At 43.0% G+C, this 17,004-nt stretch overlaps 2 protein-coding genes across 2 annotated transcripts; both read left to right on the top strand.

The window, feature by feature from the left end:
- The first annotated feature begins 124 nt into the window (after nucleotides 1-124).
- Nucleotides 125-4,596, top strand: chmp1b (charged multivesicular body protein 1B). Its single transcript, XM_053617742.1, has 8 exons — nucleotides 125-299; nucleotides 1,803-1,900; nucleotides 1,990-2,136; nucleotides 2,228-2,296; nucleotides 2,681-2,788; nucleotides 2,915-2,958; nucleotides 3,084-3,156; nucleotides 3,322-4,596. The coding sequence occupies exons 1-8, from the start codon at nucleotides 284-286 to the stop codon at nucleotides 3,364-3,366; spliced, it is 600 nt and encodes a 199-aa protein (XP_053473717.1). The 5' UTR covers nucleotides 125-283; the 3' UTR covers nucleotides 3,367-4,596.
- A 5,590-nt stretch (nucleotides 4,597-10,186) lies between these two features.
- Nucleotides 10,187-16,010, top strand: cnga2b (cyclic nucleotide gated channel subunit alpha 2b). Its single transcript, XM_053617580.1, has 5 exons — nucleotides 10,187-10,880; nucleotides 11,430-11,807; nucleotides 11,972-12,079; nucleotides 13,037-13,143; nucleotides 13,718-16,010. The coding sequence occupies exons 1-5, from the start codon at nucleotides 10,666-10,668 to the stop codon at nucleotides 15,181-15,183; spliced, it is 2,274 nt and encodes a 757-aa protein (XP_053473555.1). The 5' UTR covers nucleotides 10,187-10,665; the 3' UTR covers nucleotides 15,184-16,010.
- Nucleotides 16,011-17,004: the final 994 nt, after the last annotated feature.

Here is a 17,004-nt window from a genome sequence, read left to right as displayed (position 1 = left end):
TTATTTTCACATGACTGTATGTGTAGAGAGAGAGAGAGAGAGAGAGAGAATTGGAAACTCCCGAGACACAGAGGAGCCTGTCTGCGAGTGACGTCACCGCACCGGCTCCTCCCACCACGTGACCGTGTCGTCATTCCAGTTGTTGTTATCGCGGACGCGGAAGTCGGCGCGAGCGGTGCTTTCTGCGTTAACCTAGACGAAAGGCAGCTGAGGGGAAAAAAAATCAAGCTTCTGCAATATAAGTTCATCTCTCTGTGGAATAAAGTAGAACCTGCGAGCCATCATGCCGAACATGGAACGTATCCTTTATTTATTGTCTCCGGATTTGTGTTGGAAAACCCTTCGGGCCCGGGAGGTTAGTTTAGCGAGATGGAGGTGCGTCCCAAACCGCGCGAAGTAGTTATAAAAGTAGTTAAGGGGGCTTCACCGTGAGTAAGTACCGGGATGACTGGGCTGTTTTTGGTGCACTGATTAGTGTAGAACAGCGCGATTTGGGATACAGCCGTAAATTCCTCCATTCCGGCAGTGATCTGTTTACTGTGTCGTGGATAATTTAAGACGACATGTAAACTCTTTCCTTTCACTTAATAATGCCACTCTGTTGGTTTGTTTAGTTATGTTTAATGAAGAATTATCCTAACATGAAAACACTATTATTTTGTATAGATTATACGGTCGCAAAAAAAAAACACTTCCGGTTTCTAGCTGTATTGATGTTGAGGGTGAGACAGCGTTCTATGACGTCATGCTCACGTGAGATACAGGTTAGTTCAGTTTCCGCCCCCACTCGGTTTAGATATTCGCTGAATCACTGCTGAATGACCAGAAACACATTACACTTTCAAGGGGACGTTGAAATAAGCATGTTATTAACACGTATGCGGCTCTTAACGGTGCGTTTAAGTGTCTCGGGAATTTAGTGTTTTCAACTCGGAAATCTGAACACTCGGAACTGGAATAAAGTCGGTGTGACGTAGGACGTTCGATATTCGCGGATAGGTGGAAATTAAGGGACCGTCTCTAAAGTTACATACGACATTGTTAAACACGTTTCTAACTGCAATAGCATTTGAAGGGAATGACTTAGTCATTTAACCAACTGTAAAGTGTTCATCTGGGTGTCAGCTATAATACACACCTCTTAGATTTTTGATATTTAACAAAATAAACTATTAAATCGTGTGTAAATATTGCCATGTATTTCACTACAGAATGGGTTTATACACGAAGTATACCATAATTTAAAGCTCAGTAGCATGGTGGATGTTAGAGACCTTGTGCTCCTCCACCTTCCGTTCGAGGACGCCCCACAGATGCTCAATAGGGTTAGTTTAAAAAGTGGAAATCCTATAAACCCAGTAACCGTATTTGAACGCAGCACTCCATTTCAGCACGAAGACTTGTAATTACAGTGTAATTTTTAGCCTTTGTGAGTATTTTCTTACTAATTTACCGACACGTCTGAGTAAACTGTTGATCTTTCGGATGTTTTGTGTCATTTCCGATGTCGCCGGCTCTCTACATTGTTCTGTGTGAAAGCCTAAACAGTGACCTGCTTGCGCCTCATTTCCGGTAACACTACACTGTACACTGTTACACTACCGGTAACACTGCTCTGTCATGCTTTAATCGGTGTCAAGGAAGGATTAAGACATTCAGAACATTCGTTTAGAGGAAAATAATGGATGACTGGATGCTGTGATGAAACAGATTCACTGTTACCGCCTTAAAGTTGTCCCCAAGGTTTTAGTCCTCTTATGACGCAGTAATTATGCCAGAACACCCTTAACCGCTCGCCACAGAGAATTTGTTTAACCTGAAGTTTGCAGCCAAAGAGCTACAGCGAAGCTCAAAGAAATGCGACAAGGAAGAGAAAGCAGAGAAGGCCAAAGTGAAAAAGGTAAGTCGGGACGCTCACCTGATCAGCGCTGGCTCTGCAGAACCCTACAGGAACCCTAGGTCATCATGTGTTTGTGTGTTGTTGCCCAGGCTATTCAGAAAGGTAACATGGACGTGGCACGGATCCACGCAGAGAACGCCATCAGACAGAAGACCCAGTCCGTGAACTTCCTGAGAATGAGCGCCAGGGTGGACGCCGTGGCAGCGAGAGTGCAGACCGCCGTCACCATGAACAAGGTACGCAAACTTCTTACAAAGGACCAAACAAATAAAACACCAAAATGTGCTGGATGAATCTGAAAATAATCCCCTTTTGACCCTTCCACAGGTCACTAAATCCATGGCCGGAGTGGTGAAGGGCATGGACGTGACCCTGAAGAGCATGAACCTGGAGAAGGTGAGGCACCATCTCATCTGTCAGATCTCACTCTCTGTGTAATCATGTGGCAGGCCCGTTGGTCAAACCCAGTCGTGATGTCACAGTGCAGATTTCTGCATTCTCGTCGGTCAGACTCGAGTTGCGTCGTAAACGCGTCAGGTTTGAACATGTCTGATCGCTGTGTCCCTTTCTTATTGGTCAGGTCCAAGTCTCAGTCTAATCGTGACGCGTTCTCATCGGTCAAATCCTGTAACGGTTCTATTGGACCTCTCGCTCCTAGTGTAGTTATGTCTTGTTCTCGTCGGTCAGACTTACTCATGACGTCACAACGGACTTTCAGAGTTCTCATCGGTCGAAAACCCAGTGACCCCAGTGTAACGGTGCTGCGTTCTCATTGGACAGATTTCGGCTCTGATGGACAAATTCGAGCGCCAGTTCGAAACTCTGGACGTTCAGACGCAACAGATGGAGGACAGCATGAGCAGCACGACAACGCTCACAACTCCACAGGTAACACACACACACACAGGATCGCTACTGTCATGGTGTCATGTGGAATACACACACCTGTGGACTGATGAGGTGTGTGTGTGTGTGTGTGTGTGGTTTGTAAAAGTTTGTGTTTTGTTGTTTCAGAACCAGGTGGACAGTTTGATGCAGGAGATGGCAGATGAAGCTGGGTGAGAAAGTGTACACTACTGACACACACACACACACACACACACACACACACTCTACACATCTCTTCCACTGCAAACTGCAAAACTAAGTGTGTGTGTGTGTGTGTGTGTGTGTGTGTGTGTAGGTTGGATCTCAACATGGAGCTTCCCCAGGGACAGACAGGAACATTGGCCAGCAGCGTGGCATCTACAGAACAGGTAAGAACATATACGCACACACACACACACACACACACACACACATACATTCAGTATGGAAGTGTGTGCATGCACATGCCTTTATTACACAACAATATGCACAGTTTAACACTCTCTATCTCTCTCTCTCTCTCTCTCTCTCTCTCTCTCTCTCTCCCTCTCTAGGATGAACTCTCTCAGAGGCTGGCTAAGCTCAGAGATCAGGTCTGAGTGGATTGACACAAGTGTGCGTGCATGTGTGTGTGTGTGTGTGTGTGTGTGTGTGTGTGTGTGTGTGTGAGTCGCCATCATCATAACCCTCATCTTCCTCATGCCTCGTGTTCGCGACTCTCTGATGTCCGGAAGATCTGCTGTTCGGATTTCCACGCCCCCTCGACCTGGATGTAGGTCACTCGTGGCCTCGGGGGCTGGTGGGAGTGTGTAGCGTTGTGTAGTTTAGTGTAGTGTCACCATTCCTTTCAGCTTCAGCGTACTCTGAACTCTCACCACGAACTTGAGAAAAGTCCCCCGAAGACGCCGCCATCTCACCTGCTCTCTATCGGGATTTATTCGTTAGCAGGTGTTATGTTAGCCTTGCTTTTTTTTTTCCCCCGCTTTTGGACTGCTCAGAGACCTCGGCACTAATTTTACATCCTCTTTCTTTCTCGACACAGAGGCCACCTAATAATAAACCACCTAATCCAAACACTATGATCGAAATAAAAAATGTATTTACTCTACTCTAGTATTGCTCTGTGTTTAAATTCAGGAACACTTTAACGGTCTTGATTTATAACACTGTAATAAACGCTTACAGTGTAGTTGTGCAGTTCGCTCGATTTCAGATCATGGTGGTTACTTTCATTATGATGAACTTGTTTAAAATGGAATAAACTTTTTAAAAAACGACGCTCGATTCATCAGATACCTTTTAAGGAAACGTGCCAGAGGGGTGTGGCTAATTCCTGCATCCAAAAAAATGTTGTGGGTGGTGCCGAAGTGTAACTGTGTTGTGGTGAAGGGTAGAGATGTATAATAATAATAATAATAATTATGATAATCAGAGCGTAATTTAGATGACGGAACATTGTAACTTTAGCTTAAGTACGTTATAAACAATATATAGTTTTATATATAAATATATACAGTGTCATAACTCAAGACCATAGTTAAAGTAATGCTAAATGCGTGTTGTTATTTTTTAATGTACGCTGATCTAAATCAACACATAAATTGAACAGTGTTCGTCGCTGTCGTTGTGTTGGAGAATAATCTGGATTCCCTGCACAGTTAAAGAAGATAAGGAATCTTTAAGATGTTTATTTATTCTCATTTCTTCATTTGTTTGTTAGCCACATGAGAGGTGTGTGGGGTTTGTTTCCTTCATTTTTTGGGTTTATTGGGAAAATGCTGTCTACAGATTAAGAACTGAAATAAATATTTTATAACCGTTATTACCTACCCTTGTGTCCTGTGTGCGTTTGTTGGAAGTCAGTGGTAATGCCAGATAGCAGAGCACCCCGAGTCCACCAGCTGATGGTGATGACGGTGATGGCACTCGACCTGCTGATAAAGGTGCTTTTGCGATTTAGCCCTAGATTTATGTCTACAGGAAGTGCGCTGCGGCGGCGCTTTACTCTGCCCGGCTGTCTCACTTTTTCGTCAGTCCTCTCGGCTCAAACGAGTCAGCTTCAAAATGTTCCTAAGTAAGCAAAGGAAAAGAAGGAAACACAAAATGTTTTTAGGTCAAAGATTGAAAAAAAAAAAAACAGCAGGAAGAAAGAAAGAAAAAAGTGAATATGGCATGTAGAAATTAAAAAAAAAAAAAAAAAGGAAATAAGTAAAAGATAGAAGGAAAGAAAAACTGAAGAGGACACACACTGGAAAAGAATGAACATCGAAATAGAGTAAGGAATTACAAAATTACACCAACAACAAGCACCAGAATTTTAAACACGTTGCAAATGTTTCAGTGTAAACGTATTTAATGTGTTTCAGGGAGGAGGTTTCCTTTAAAAAATAATAACGCATAAATAAGGACACAATTATTACTATAACACAGTGTACACAATTACACTCTACAATAAATAAACAATCCACCTGAGAGTGCGGAGAATGTTCCTCTGGTATAGCGCTGTAATATCACTGTTATAACGTTATATCAACATTATATCACTGTTATAATGTTATAGCAACGTTATATCACTGTAATATCACTGTTATAATGTTATAGCTACGTTATATCACTAATATCACTGTTATAACGTTATATCAACATTATATCACTGTAATATCACTGTTATAACGTTATAGCAACGTTATATCAACATTATATCACTGTAATATCACTGTTATAACGTTATAGCAACGTTATATCACTATCATCACTGTTATAACGTTATATCAACGTTATATCACTGTAATATCACTGTTATAACATTATAGCAACGTTATATCACTAATATCACTGTTATACCGTTATATCAGTTATATCACTGTAATATTGCTGTTATAACGTTATAGCAACGTTATATCACTGTAATATCGCTGTTATAACGTTATAGCAACGTTATATCACTGTAATATCGCTGTTATAACGTTATATCAACGTTATATCACTAATATCACTGTTATAACGTTATAGCAACGTTATATCACTGTAATATCACTGTTATAACGTTATATCAATGTTATATCACTGTAATATCACTGTTATAACGTTATATCAACGTTATATCACTAATATATCACTGTTTTAACGTTATATCAATGTTATATCACTGTTATATCACTGTTATAACATATCAACGTTATATCACTGTAATATCACTGTTATAACGTTATATCAACATTATATCACTGTAATATCACTGTTATAACGTTATATCAACGTTATATCACTGTAATATCACTGTTTTAACGTTATATCAACGTTATATCACTGTAATGTCACTGTTATAATGTTATATCAATGTTATATCACTGTAATATCACTGTTTTAACGTTATATCAACGTTATATCAGTTATATCACTGTTATAACGTTATAGCAACGTTATATCACTGTAATATCACTGTTATAACGTTATATCAACGTTATATCACTAATGTCACTGTTATAATGTTATATCAACGTTATATCACTAATATCACTGTTATAACGTTATATCACTGTAATATCACTGTTTTAACGTTATAGCAACGTTATAGCACTGTTATATCACTGTTATAACGTTATAGCAACATTATATCACTGTTATATCACTGTTATAACGTTATATCAACGTTATATCACTGTAATATCACTGTTATAACGTTATATCAACATTATGTCACTGTAATATTGCAGTCATATCACTCCACTGCTCCATCTTCCCTGAGCGCGTCTCTGAGGCAGCAGAGCGAGCACTCTGATTGGTCCACTGGGTTCAGCATCAGTAGAATGATGGATTATGATTGGTCCACTGGGTTTTGTGTGATGACAGCTTGAAACACTGTCTGTCATAGCTAACCTGAGTGTGTGTGTGTGTGTGTGTGTGTGTGTGTGTGTGATTATATGGTCACGAATTTAATTGAATGATTTACACAACAGCAGTGCACCTTATCTTATTTATTCATTTATTTTTCATATTTAAATTCTATTAAATTGATGCATTTCTTTCTTTCCTCTTTCCTTCTGTTCTTTCTTTCTTCTTCATTTCTTTCAATCCTTGTTTTCTTTCATTCTTTTCCAGCGTTTTATTAATCATATTAATCATTTAATATTTCATCATTGAGGTGAGACTCCTCCCCCTCTTTTCTTCCCCCCCCCCTCTCTCTCTCTCCCTCTCCCTCTCTCCCTCTCTCCCTATCTCTCTCTCTCTCTGCACTGAGTTGGGAACAGAGTGTGTGTGAGTTCTGAGCGTTGTGAACACACTGTGTGGATGTGTTGTGGAGGTCGGGATGGAAGTGTGTATTGTAGTGAAGTGTAAAGTCGGTTTGTCTTCTTTAACATCACTGTGTGTCCTGTTTTACTGAAGAACACACACACACACACACACTCCGGCACCAGCACCAGGTAAGCAGGAGACTTTAACACACACACACACACTGCTGTTTCACACACATTTCACATTGTTGTATTTACTGTTTGGGTTTATTGATTGTGTCAGTAGTGTGTGTGTGTGTGTGTGTGTGTGTGTGTGTGTGTGTTGATTATTATTATACCGCAGGAGTTAAACTTTACTGTTTCACGTCTCTAAAACAGCCGTAACACAATGAACACTGTGATTGTAGAAAATAACAATAACAATAGAAAAATAAAAGATACATAAATAAATAAATAAATAAATAAATAAAAGATGAAACGGGTTCATTATCGGAGCTTCATCGTCAGCGCTGACTTGGTGTGTGTTGGTGTGAGTGAGTCGGTTGTCAGCAGTCACAGTTTCTCCTGGGACCACTGTGTGTGTGTGTGTGTGTGTGTGTGTGTGTGTGTGTGTGTGTGTGTGTGTCTCCTTGGATGTTTCTGTGTGCAGTGTGTGCTGTCTGTATTTCCCTTAATGACAAGCCAATTAGAAAAACATTGTTCAACACTCGACTAAACACTCCATCCATCCATCCAGTAGAACATCATCTTATCCATCCATCCATCCAGTAGAACATCATCTTATCCATCCATCCATCCAGTAGAACATCATCTTATCCATCCATCCATCCAGTAGAACATCATCTTATCCATCCATCCATCCAGTAGAACATCATCTTATCCATCCATCCATCCAGTAGAACATCATCTTATCCATCCATCCATCTAGTAGAACATCATCTTATCCATCCATCCATCTAGTAGAACATCATCTTATCCATCCATCCATCTAGTAGGACATCATCTTATCCATCCATCCATCTAGTAGGACATCATCTTATCCATCCATCCATCTAGTAGGACATGACTGTATCTGACCATCCATCCAGTAAAACATCTTTTCTGTCCATCCATCAATTCATCTTTTAAAACATCATCTTTTCCATCCATCCATCCATCCAGCAAAACATGACTATCTTTCCATCCATCCAGTGAGTTTTAATCTCTCACTATCAGAAACACCGTTCTCTTCATTCTGCTGTTACCGAGTCAGAATTAAACGAAACAGGACTTTAAGTGATGGCTATTTCGGCTCTTTTCGGTGAGTCAGCTCGTTTGACTCGGCTCACCAGTAAGAGTCGACTCGTCCCGGCGATGTTATCGATCCTTGTGAAATTACTATGATATCGGCTTATAACTATGGCTTAAACTGTCAAATGAAATATTTCCTTGACTTAACAGAATGACTTCCTTTTGTATTTGATAAAATCTGTTTGAATAATCATCCTAAATCAGCAAGTCACCAATCCGAGTCTGAATCAGTGAATCAGTGTCGTTTTTAAACGCAAAGGTCCAGGAATGATTCTGAAGGCCAGTGGGAAGAAACTGTCCGTGTGTCTGGTTGGTTTGATGCTCAGTGGTCTGTGAGCCAGAGAGTCGCGGATGATTTGAATCGCTCTGCCTCGGGAACGTCATGTCCTGATGTGTGTGATGAATGTGCGGAGGACAGACTCGGCAGCGGCTCTGTAGGACCGGACTCGGCAGCGGCTCTGTAGGACCGGACTCGGCAACGGCTTTGTAGGACCTGACTCGGCAGCGGCTCTGTAGGACCGGACTCGGCAGCAGCTCTGTAGGACCGGACTCGGCAGCGGCTCTGTAGGACGGACTCGGCAGCGGCTCTGTAGGACCTGACTCGGCCGCCGCTCTATAGGACCGGACTCGGCAGCGGCTCTGTAGTACAGACTCGGCAGCGGCTCTGTAGGACAGACTAGGCAGCGGCTCTGTAGGACGGACTTGGCAGCGGCTCTGTAGGACCGACTCGGCAGCGGCTCTGTAGGACTGGACTCGGCAGCGGCTCTGTAGGACTAGACTCAGCAGCGGCTCTGTAGGACGGACTCGGCAGCGGCTCTGTAGGACGGACTCGACAGCCGCTCTGTAGGACGGACTCGGCAGCAGCTCTGTAGGACCGGACTCGGCCGCCGCTCTATAGGACCGGACTCGGCAGCGGCTCTGTAGTACGGACTCGGCAGCGGCTCTGTAGGACAGACTAGGCAGCGGCTCTGTAGGACGGACTCGGTAGCGGCTCTGTAGGACCGACTCGGCAGCGGCTCTGTAGGACTGGACTCGGCAGCGGCTCTGTAGGACTAGACTCGGCAGCGGCTCTGTAGGACGGACTCGGCAGCGGCTCTGTAGGACGGACTCGACAGCCGCTCTGTAGGACGGACTCGGCAGCCGCTCTGTAGGACGGACTAGGCAGCCGCTCTGTAGGACCTGACTCGGCAGCCGCTCTGTAGGACGGACTCGGCAGCCGCTCTGTAGGACGGACTAGGCAGCCGCTCTGTAGGACGGACTCGTCAGCCGCTCTGTAGGACGGACTAGGCAGCCGCTCTGTAGGACGGACTAGGCAGCCGCTCTGTAGGACGGACTAGGCAGCCGCTCTGTAGGACGGACTCGGCAGCCGCTCTGTAGGACGGACTCGGCAGCCGCTCTGTAGGACGGACTCGGCAGCCGCTCTGTAGGACGGACTCGTCAGCCGCTCTGTAGGACGGACTCGTCAGCCGCTCTGTAGGACGGACTCGGCAGCGGCTCTGTAGGACGGACTCGGCAGCGGCTCTGTAGGACGGACTCGGCAGCCGCTCTGTAGGACGGACTCGGCAGCGGCTCTGTAGGACGGACTCGGCAGCGGCTCTGTAGGACCGGACTCGGCAGCCGCTCTGTAAGACCGGACTCACGGCTCCTGTGGAAGTTCATCCTCTTATAAGATTCGCGCAGAAACTCCACGTCCCGCTTCACACGAGCCAACAGCTCAGAGCTTCCTGTCTGAACAAAGGGGTAAAGGCACAGCTCACCTCTTCTAAAGTCAGAGAGAAAGCGAGAAAGAAAAGGTTTTTTAAACGGCTCATTATGCAAGTCTGCTCTTTCTTTCCTTCACTGAAAAAAAGTCTTTGGATGAAAGTTTTAAAAAATGCATCGACTTGTTGGGAGTAATAATTTAATGTATTACATCATATCAAACTTTTCCAGTTGAGAAAAAAGTTTTTCAGTGTTCTTACTTTCTTTCTTTTTTCTTTCTTTTATTCTTTTAATGAAAAAATGTAACTTTTGAAATAAAAAAAGTTTCATCAACTTGTTTCAGGTCAAACATAAATTTTATGGGTAAAAAATTTTTAAATTTAAAAAACCCTTCTTTCTTTTTTCTTTATTTATTTCTTTTTCTGTCTTCCTTCCTTCCTTTCTTTCCCTCTTTCTGTGTGTGTGTGTGAGAGAGAGAGAGTGTGTGTGTGAGAGAGAGAGAGTGTGTGTGTGTGTGTGTAGATTTAGGTTATCACTATAGACACTGCAGCCCCAGGGAGCAGATTGTTGTTGTACTAAGCAGCGAATTCCCTCCACACACTGCGCCTAATCTAACCCTGTGTGTGTGTGTGTGTGTGTGTGTGTGTGTGTGTGTGTGTGTGTGTGTGCAGGATGACAGGTCAGGCTGCACTAGAGCGCTCTGTGTCCTCTCACCGTCTCTCTGTGAGGAGCAGACTGGAGGGTGAAGCTGAACGAGCTGAAAGCGCCATCAGCAGGCTGGAAACATCTCACAACCTCATTACACTCCTCTTATTGATCTGTTTCTTTCTTCTGAGTCTTTCTTTCACTCTTTTCATTTTCCTGTTTCTTTCTTTCTTTCTTTTATTTTTATCCATTTAATAAATCCATTTAATTTGTTGGCTTTGTTATTTTTTTATTCCGCTCTTTCTTTCCTACTTATTTATTTATTTTTTTATTCTTCCACCCGTTTCTTTCTTTTGCTCTACTTTTTATTTTTCCTTTTATTGCTTTATGTATTCTTTTCTTTTTGTTTTTATCAATTAAATTAAATTCAGTTACATTTTCTATCTCTGTTTAACCCCATCTCTCTCTCTCGCTCTCTCTCTCTCTCTCTCTCTCTCTCTCTCTGTCTCTCTCTCTCTCTCTCTCTCTGTCTCTCTCTCTCTCTCTCTCTGTCTCTCTCTCTGTCTCTCTCTCTCTCTCTCTCTCTCTGTCTCTCTCTCTCTCTCTCTCTCTCTCTCTGTCTCTCTCTCTCTCTCTCTCTCTCTCTGTCTCTCTGTCTCTCTCACTCTTTCTGTCTCTCTCTCTCTGTCTGTCTCTCTCTCTCTCTCTCTCTCTCTTTCTCTCTCTGTCTCTCTCTCTCTCTCTCTTGCTCTCTCTCTGCAGGACTGATGGAGATGATGACACGTGCTCAGAGCTGCAGCGTGTCACCGCTCTCGAGCTTCCAAGTGCAGAAATGCTCGAGGCCTTCACACAGAGGAGACCACTAGCCAGGCACACACACACACACACACACACACACACACACACACACACACATGTGAAAACTTGTGGACTTATTATACATGCCTCTCTCTCTCTCTCTCTCTCTCTCTCTCTTCCAGGTTGGTGAATCTGGTGCTGTCTCTGAGAGAATGGGCTCATAAGAGTCTGGTGGAGGCGGAGCAGCGGCCCGACTCGTTTCTTGAGCGATTCCGTGGACCCCAGGCTGCAAATGATCAATCAGCTGCCCCCGCAGACGCCCCCAAGAAAACCTTCAAGTACACACACACACACACACACACACACACACGGTGTACACTCGAAATGTACCTTCTGTTGGAACATCATGCAAAAAGACCATCAATACCATTTCAAATCTTTACGCCACGCCCCCTAGCTGACTCTTTGTCTCGCTCTGACTTTGACCTTATGTCCACACGTGTGTGTGTGTGTGTGTGTGTGTGTGTGTGTGTAGGGAGAGGTGGGAAGGCTTTGTCGTGTCCCAGTCTGATAATATTTATTATTATTGGCTGTTCTTCATCGCCTTGGCTTCACTCTATAACTGGATCATGCTGGTTGCCAGGTAACAAATTTTTATACATAAATTCTTTTTAAAAATGTATATTTCTAACCAATTAAATCACAGGTTCTTCTATTTAAATCAGGGGTTTATATTAATGCACTTCTTACCGTTTCTATAGTAACCGCTCATTATCAGGGATGTGTATGGCCGACGCTTCAAATAATAATAAACAGAATTTTTTTTTTTTAACGTTGACGTGGTGAAGTTTTAAGTAAGGAGACGTTTATGTAACATTTGTGGAAGGAGTCTCCAGTGTCGGAGGTAAAGCTGTAGCTTTAAGGTTTCTGTCTTCAGGACATATTAAGTAGAGAAAGTAATCTTCCCTGACTTTTTATGACCTTGTTGCTGTTAGATGGTGATAGAGAGTGTGAGAAGCTGTTTTCTAAGACAGTGAGTGAATCTCTGCTTGTGTATATGTGTGTGTGTGTGTGTGTGTGTGTGAAAACTGTACTAGCGTGACTAATAGGAGAGATGATTCTGATGCGCTTTTTGCCTCTCTTGATGAACGCAGACAGACGAGACAGACCATCTGCCGTTCATTTCAACCGAAATATAACACTAGATATAATCCCAAGACACTTTTATGTCATTCCTTTTTTGTCAGCCCAAATTTTTTTTGACTTGTAATTCCTAACATTAGCAAATGATTTAAATATAATATATATATAAATGGAAATGCAGCTCTAACTATAAAATGGCAGGTTTTGTGGGGGATTGATTGATTGCGTTGGATTAATAAAAAAAAAAAATCTGCAAATTTTCACAATAAAAATGCACAAGAATTTACACAAACAAATAAAAGCTGCCATTTAGCAATCGTTGTACTTTGTGAAAAAATCCTGAAATTTCACTAAAGCAAAAACGCATTAAACTTGCTCTGTAGCAGGGCTCACACATTTGTGGAACACTTATCAAAACGCAAACTTTTAACATACCTTTTCATTTCTTTCTCTACAGAGCGTGTTTCGATCAACTACAGGACGAGAACTTCTTCCTGTGGGTGGGGCTGGATTACCTCTGCGATGTCATTTACATACTGGACACCTGTATACGATTGAGGACAGGTACAAGGAAATTTGACTATTTGCCCTTACTGTTATTGTTTTTTGTATCATCAAAGCATTCTTTAAATTATTCCAGATGTTGGAAGGATATACTGTGAAGCAGAAGGCTAACAGCAGTAAAATAATGTGGGATGCTGATAAAATTAGCATCTTTTTCTCTTTGTCATCTGGAGATCACGAGTTTGAATCCCAGCGATGCTACAGCCATTCGTGGCTGGAAGTCCAGGGGAACAAAACTGGCTATGCTCTCTGGGAAGGAGGGGCATACTCTCTCTCCCCTGTCAATCATAGTGACACTAGCCAATCATGGGCATCTGTGAGCTCATGCATGTGGAAGGGGACGGATAGTGCTTTCCTCAAGTTGTGTTACTCCGCCCCATAATGCAGCATGAACAGCAGTTTGAAAATATACCATTGGTTGACTTTATGTGTCTCGGAGGAAGCACGTGTTAGCCTTCACCCTCACCAGCCTTCACCTAGTAGTTGTCCTATGATAGGGGAGAGCTAACTGGTGGATGGGAATTGGCCAAGACCAAATCTAGAGAAAACAATTACCACCTTTTTTCCTCCACAGGATACCTCGAGCAAGGTCTGCTGGTGAAAGACTTGGCCAAGTTGAGAGACAACTACATTCGCACTCTGCAGTTTAAACTGGACTTTCTGTCCATCCTGCCCACAGAGCTGCTCTTCTTCGTCACGGGGTACGTACCCCAACTTCGCTTCAACCGCCTACTCCGCTTCTCACGCATGTTCGAGTTCTTCGATCGCACCGAGACGCGCACCAACTACCCTAACGCCTTCCGCATTTGCAACCTCGTCCTCTACATCCTGGTCATCATCCACTGGAACGCGTGCATCTATTACGCCATTTCCAAGGCCCTGGGGCTCAGCTCGGATACGTGGGTGTATTCCGGACAGAACAAAACACTATCGTTCTGCTATGTGTACTGCTTCTACTGGTCCACACTAACACTAACAACCATTGGGGAAATGCCCCCTCCAGTGAAGGATGAGGAGTATGTCTTTGTAGTTTTTGATTTCCTGGTAGGCGTGCTGATCTTCGCCACCATCGTCGGTAACGTGGGTTCTATGATCGCCAACATGAATGCTACGAGGGCTGAGTTCCAAACACGCATCGATGCCATCAAGCACTACATGCACTTCCGCAAGGTTAACCGCACCCTCGAGACGCGCGTCATCAAGTGGTTCGACTACCTCTGGACCAACAAGAAAACCGTGGACGAACAGGAGGTGCTGAAGAACCTTCCGGATAAGCTGAGGGCCGAAATCGCTATCAATGTCCACCTGGACACGCTGAAGAAAGTCCGTATTTTTCAGGACTGTGAAGCCGGACTACTGGTGGAGCTGGTTCTGAAACTGCGTCCTCAAGTGTACAGTCCCGGGGACTACATCTGCAGGAAGGGTGATATCGGGAAGGAAATGTACATCATCAAGGAGGGGCAGCTAGCTGTGGTGGCGGATGACGGTGTCACACAATTCGCTTTGCTAACCGCCGGGGGTTGTTTCGGCGAAATTAGCATCCTCAATATTCAAGGTAGCAAGATGGGCAACCGGCGCACGGCTAACATACGTAGCATCGGCTACTCGGACCTCTTCTGCCTCTCAAAAGACGACCTAATGGAGGCTGTGGCAGAATATCCAGACGCTCAGAAGGTTCTGGAAGAGCGTGGAAGGGAAATCCTGAGAAAGCAGGGCCTCCTGGATGAGAGCGTAGCAGCTGGAGGGCTAGGTGTCATAGACACAGAAGAGAGAGTGGAGCGCTTGGATGCATCTCTGGATATCCTGCAGACACGCTTCGCCCGCTTGTTAGGGGAATTCACGAGCACACAGCGTCGTCTCAAACAACGAATCACAGCACTTGAGAGGCAACTGTGTCACACGGGACTCGGGCTGCTGTCGGACAATGAGGCGGAAGGAGAACACGCTGGTGTTCCTACACATACACATGCAGACATACACACGCAACCCGAAACACACACACGGACTTCAGCTGAAACGAACTCTGAAGAGGAGAAGTAAAAGTGCTTTCATACATATAGTAATGAAGCTCAATATTTTTTTCTTTTTACCCTTTGTTTGTTCTGTATGTTTGTATGTGTGTGTTTGTACATATGTGTGTCTGACTAACATTCTTTTTTTTCTTCTTTTTTTTTAAAACCAAATGTGTGTAGTAGCTGAAATACTGGGCTATGTTGAAGCATACATGCTCTTTGCCCATGTAACAAGTGAATGACTGACACTATATTGGAAGTGTTCTGAAATTAACTAGTCAGGTTTGTGCCTCATGTCTCAAACCATTTATTAAGTAAGCAAGCAAGGTGTATATATTCATAATAAAGTACGCATGAATTATAAACCACCTGAATCTGATTTCTTAAGAGAATTTGAATGGAATTTCAAGGGTTTTAGCTAATGTGTTTTTGTTATGCAGTATGAAACTATTGATCTAATGGTTTAATGTTGTTAAAGCTGTGCTAACAGCTATGTGGTAAAGGTAGCAACACTAACAAGTCTAAAGCTATATTCATGGTTGATATCACATCTTCTGCTAATTATTTAAAAAAAAAAAAAAAAAAACAAGAAATTGCTATAGGAGAAACTAGCAGTTCTCCTAAAATATAACATTTTTCTTAGTAGGCATCTGTTTTATTTCCCACCAACAGACCAAAAACAGGTTCATAACATGATCTGATATGATCTCCGTGGATTATAACTTTGTGAGACAACCTCGTCAACTTCCAACAGTTCTACAAGTTTTTGTGGTAATGTGGTTATCTCATATGCACTTCGATGTGGTAAACCGTGGTCCAGATGTGGACCCAGCAGAACCAAGTACACTACATGGCCAAAACTATGTGACACCTGACCATCACACCCATATGTGATTGTTGAAACATCTCATTTCAGATTTATTTCCCTTTTGCTTTTATAATAAGCTCCATTCTTCTGGGAAGGCTTTCCACTAGATTTTGAAGCGTGGCTGTGGGGATTTGTGCTTGTGTTCATTCAACTACAAGAGCAGTGGTGAGGTGAGGTTCCAATTCCAGTTCATCCCAAAGGTGTTCAGTGGGGTTGAGGTCAGGGTCCTGTGCAGGACACTCGAGTTCTTCCGCTTTAACCATGTCTTCATGGAGCTCGCTTTGTGCACAGGAGCATTGTCATGCTGGAACAGGTTTGGGCCTCTTAGTTCCAGTGAAGGGAAATTGTAATGCTACAGCAAAAAATATTAAATAAAAGGCATTCTAGAGAATTCTGTGATTCAAACTGTTTGGGAAACTGTTTGAACATATAGATGTGATGGTCAGGTCCACATACATTTGCCCATATACTGTACTATATGGGGAAAAATTGCTGTAGCTATAGACTTTAATTTTCTAAACCTGAACCATCATAGCGTCTGTAGCAGATCCTCTGCTGCAGTTTATCCAATCACATGCATTTACAGAACTTATTTAGCTTAAGGCTACAGAGTGAGAGACATTAGCTTCATAAAGAGAAGAGTTTTTAGAGACTTGCACAGTTTTTTCATTTTATTTACCCTCTCTGGAATGATTAGCAATCTGATGACATAGCTCGTTTAACCAGTGATGGTTTAACCCATGATGATGGCTTGCTTTAATTTTTTTTCTTTTTTTACAAAAAGAACCTGACAAAGACAGAAAAGATGATTTGATAGATCATCAAATTCTGAACTGATGTCTCATCTGTCTGTGGTGCTAGTGAAAATTAGTAATGTGAAACGCCACTGTGAAACAAAAGTTTTGTTTTTTTTATTGGAAAATTTCAACTATTAAAGTATTGAAAGCTAACTGTTGTCAATAATTAGTTATGTTAGTGTGT

The sequence above is a fragment of the Ictalurus furcatus genome, chromosome 28 (genome assembly GCF_023375685.1).
Source record: "Ictalurus furcatus strain D&B chromosome 28, Billie_1.0, whole genome shotgun sequence".
NCBI lineage: Eukaryota > Metazoa > Chordata > Actinopteri > Siluriformes > Ictaluridae > Ictalurus > Ictalurus furcatus.
The sequence above is the reverse complement of the archived record's forward strand: the minus strand, read 5'-3'. Positions and strand labels throughout refer to the sequence as shown.

Bases quoted from the DNA above. Each gene is read 5' to 3' on its own strand.
- chmp1b (XM_053617742.1), top strand. The intron at 1,901-1,989 runs GTAAGTCGGGAC...GTTGTTGCCCAG, and splicing joins AGAAGGCCAAAGTGAAAAAG to GCTATTCAGAAAGGTAACAT. The intron at 2,137-2,227 runs GTACGCAAACTT...ACCCTTCCACAG, and splicing joins CCGCCGTCACCATGAACAAG to GTCACTAAATCCATGGCCGG.
- cnga2b (XM_053617580.1), top strand. From the start codon at position 10,666: ATGACAGGTCAGGCTGCACTAGAGCGCTCTGTGTCCTCTCACCGTCTC. The intron at 10,881-11,429 runs TTTATCCATTTA...ACACGTGCTCAG, and splicing joins CTTTCTTTCTTTCTTTTATT to AGCTGCAGCGTGTCACCGCT. The intron at 13,144-13,717 runs GTACAAGGAAAT...TTTCCTCCACAG, and splicing joins CTGTATACGATTGAGGACAG to GATACCTCGAGCAAGGTCTG.